Here is a 3104-nt window from a genome sequence, read left to right on the forward strand (position 1 = left end):
CATAATAAGGGATTGAGTTTTTTCTATGGTGTCTTATTTGGGTTTCCGTAGTTGGCTTGTAAACGGGAAGTTCTAGAAGTTAGTTCAACTGCAAGCAGACGATTTCTTTCTGATCTTTTAACAGTCCCTCAAGAACATATGTCTGTAAGTATAAAGGTTAAACGTAACATGTACTACATATGGTTGTGTTAACATGGTTAGATGTTTCTTTAGTCTATAATGAACATAAAACGTTATGATGTTAATCGCGGTAGCATGTTTATGGAATTTTCAGTATAAAGGCCCTTTCACACCAGACGCGAATTTAACGCGTGATTTATTCGCGCGTCAATAATATTTTTCGAACCAATAACTTGTCAATGATACATTGCACACCGCCGACGTAATTTCGCGACGCGAAAAGCGACATTAATTTTTTTCGCCTCCCAAAATCTCTACCATCACTGTCTGGGATCAAAATAATCCTAACTGGCAATGAGCCCAGCTGTCGCTACATAGAGTAGAGCTTTCCGCAGCTCTGGACCTCACTGGACTCCTTCAGTCACTGTCTCACACAGCAAAGTGTACTGAGTGACAGTACCTGTTTCCATTGACAATGTATGGGCAGCTGTCACTAACCCAGGGATTGTGCTCAACAGTGCAGTTGCGCACTTTGGCTGCATAGAGGTCACAGCCTTTCCAGCACTCACAGTGGTGAAGAATCCTAAACTTTTTTTCTGCTACTTTACAGAGAAATGCATTAAAAATACTTGGGAGAAGCTTCATTATGCAACTAGACAATGATCCAAAACACACTGCAAACTCAACACAGAACCTCAGCAAGAAAAAGAACATGTATTTATACTGGCCAAGTCATACACTATTTACCTGCATGGAGCACTCCATGACAGAGACAGCCATGACAGCATCCTCTATAGTCACAGTCTCTCTGTACATGAGCCTGGCATGGGCTGTGAGGCAAAAAAGCAAAACAAAACAAAAAAAAACAGTGAGTGATACAGTTCTGCAGATTACACTGTGGCTCAGGAGGTAGAGCGGGTCGTTTCCTAACCGGAGGATCAGCGGTTTGATTCCCGGCTTGTCCAGTCAACATGTCAAAGTGTCCTTGAGCAAGACACTGAACCCCCAGCTGCTCCCGGTGATAACACCGGTATGTGAATGTGTGAGTGTTTGGGAGTGCGAATGGTTGAATGGCCAAATAGTGTGAAAGCGCTGAGTGTGCTGTAAAGCATAGAAAGGTGCTATACAGGTATAAGACCATATGCACATACATATAGCGCGCTATATATTTACACACTAAGCACTAAGTACAAGATCAATAGAGGCTGGTGTCTACCATACCAGGCAGGACCCCATCCCTCATCCCTCTCTTCAATAGATACCTTATTAGGCACACCTCTACAATTGTATGCATTTCAATGCAACACGTCTGTCTTAAAATCTGTGTTTATGAAGCTTAAAATGTTTCAGTTTTTGGTGAAATTGTCATTGAATTCATACATTTATGACAATTTCAGTTTAGGTGGTTAGATATTAAAACGCCTTCCTTACCTTCAGCAGTAGTCATCGGTGCCATCATTTAGATTAAAGTATAATTATAACAAAGCTTTACAATAAAAGTGAGTTTTGAAGAGCAACTTGAATTTCATCCACAGTCCCCTCTGTTTCAGAGGTGGTAAACTTTAGCGTTGTAAACAATTGTCTGCTTCCTGTGTGTGTGTGTGTGTGTGTGTGTGTGTGTGTGTGTGTGTGTGTGTGTGTGGGGGAGCTGAGCACACCACCCAGTCTCGCCCACAAAGGAGACGCGGCTCCATAAACACCAAAACCATATTTTATGACCCACTACTCTCACTCAGTGGTCTTTGATAAAATGCAATAGCACCAGTTCTCCTGTTTGATCCTGATTTATTACACCTACTACAGCCTACATTTTCTTAGCTATCTAGCTATGCCTTCACCATGAAAATACATATTTCCCGCGCTGAGAACAGGTGGCACATTTCTGTGATTGGGTGTGGTTTCTGTGTCTTCATCTGCCACACCCCCAGGGTTTCAGAGCAGAGAATACTCTATGTTTTCATGAATTTGACAGCTATTTTTATACACTTGATCTTTTTATTCATTCAAATTTGGCTGGGTTAACACATTTTTTGTGGTGTGACAAACTTGGAACACGATTTAGGTTAGTTAGGTTTCACTATTGGAACCTAATGAGTGGTATACCCCGTACTTTCCTTAATCATCACTAAGCATAGTCTCCAGGTTGACGTGGACCATCCTCCTTCGTTTTTGCACCGTATTTTCTCTCTGTTTAGATGAGGGAGGGGCTCCTCCCGTCTCACACACACAGCTGTGTGTAATGCTAATGCTTGAGGTGCAAAGGCATGGACATTTAACTGCATGCTCTGCGCATGCACCCCCTCCCCCCTCGCAATCCTGGTGCTTTTAGTACTACCTCCTGAGGGGTGCTGAAATTTAGCTCCTGGAATGCACCTCCAAAGCGGGCGCACCGTAGTGGAAAAAAACGCAGAGCCTGTCACATGCGTTACTCAGCATGACATGTTTCAGTAGGTTCCTATAGTATATAAAACCCCTATATTTATTTCTACTTTAGCTGGACTTTAAGTTCTCATGGTTGAAGAACACTAAGTTTCAGCATGAGTTTCAAGACCAACAGTGGGTAGGAAAAGTAATTATATATTTAACATGTCCTTAAGTAATGATTTAACCTGTAACATGTACTTACTGTTAGTAATGAATTATCCTGAACGCTGATTGGTGTTTTTCTTATTCTGTCTGCAGTATGGAGACAGCAGGGAGTTTCTGTGGCGACTGGCTCGGGCCTACTGTGATATATATGAGTCCACTGAAGACGAACAGCAGCGGAAGGCCTATGCACAACAAGGTAATGGACACATGTGTCACAATATAATTATTATAATAATGACTCAGAGTAAGGTAAACTAAAACAAAGGCAGAATGTCAAATGTAACTAGAGAAAAATGATAATCAAATACACATTTGAAAGTGCTAAGCAGCTTGCAGTCCCTCCTAGAACACAGCCATTTTGTTGAGATTAAACTGTGAGCTGGTGTTGCAGGTCG

The 3104-nt window shown here is 41.9% G+C and overlaps 1 protein-coding gene across 1 annotated transcript in view; it reads left to right on the plus strand.

Annotated features, from left to right (window-relative positions):
- Nucleotides 1–3104, plus strand: part of rmdn3 (regulator of microtubule dynamics 3) — a 56277-nt gene that overhangs the window by 48999 nt on the left and 4174 nt on the right. The window contains exon 5 of the mRNA XM_020611490.1: nucleotides 2803–2958. Coding sequence (XP_020467146.1) covers nucleotides 2803–2958 — 156 coding nt within the window. The remainder of the gene's footprint in view (nucleotides 1–2802; nucleotides 2959–3104) is intronic.

This window comes from Monopterus albus, unplaced genomic scaffold, assembly GCF_001952655.1.
Source record: "Monopterus albus unplaced genomic scaffold, M_albus_1.0 scaffold114.1, whole genome shotgun sequence".
In the NCBI taxonomy this organism is placed as follows: Eukaryota; Metazoa; Chordata; class Actinopteri; order Synbranchiformes; family Synbranchidae; genus Monopterus; species Monopterus albus.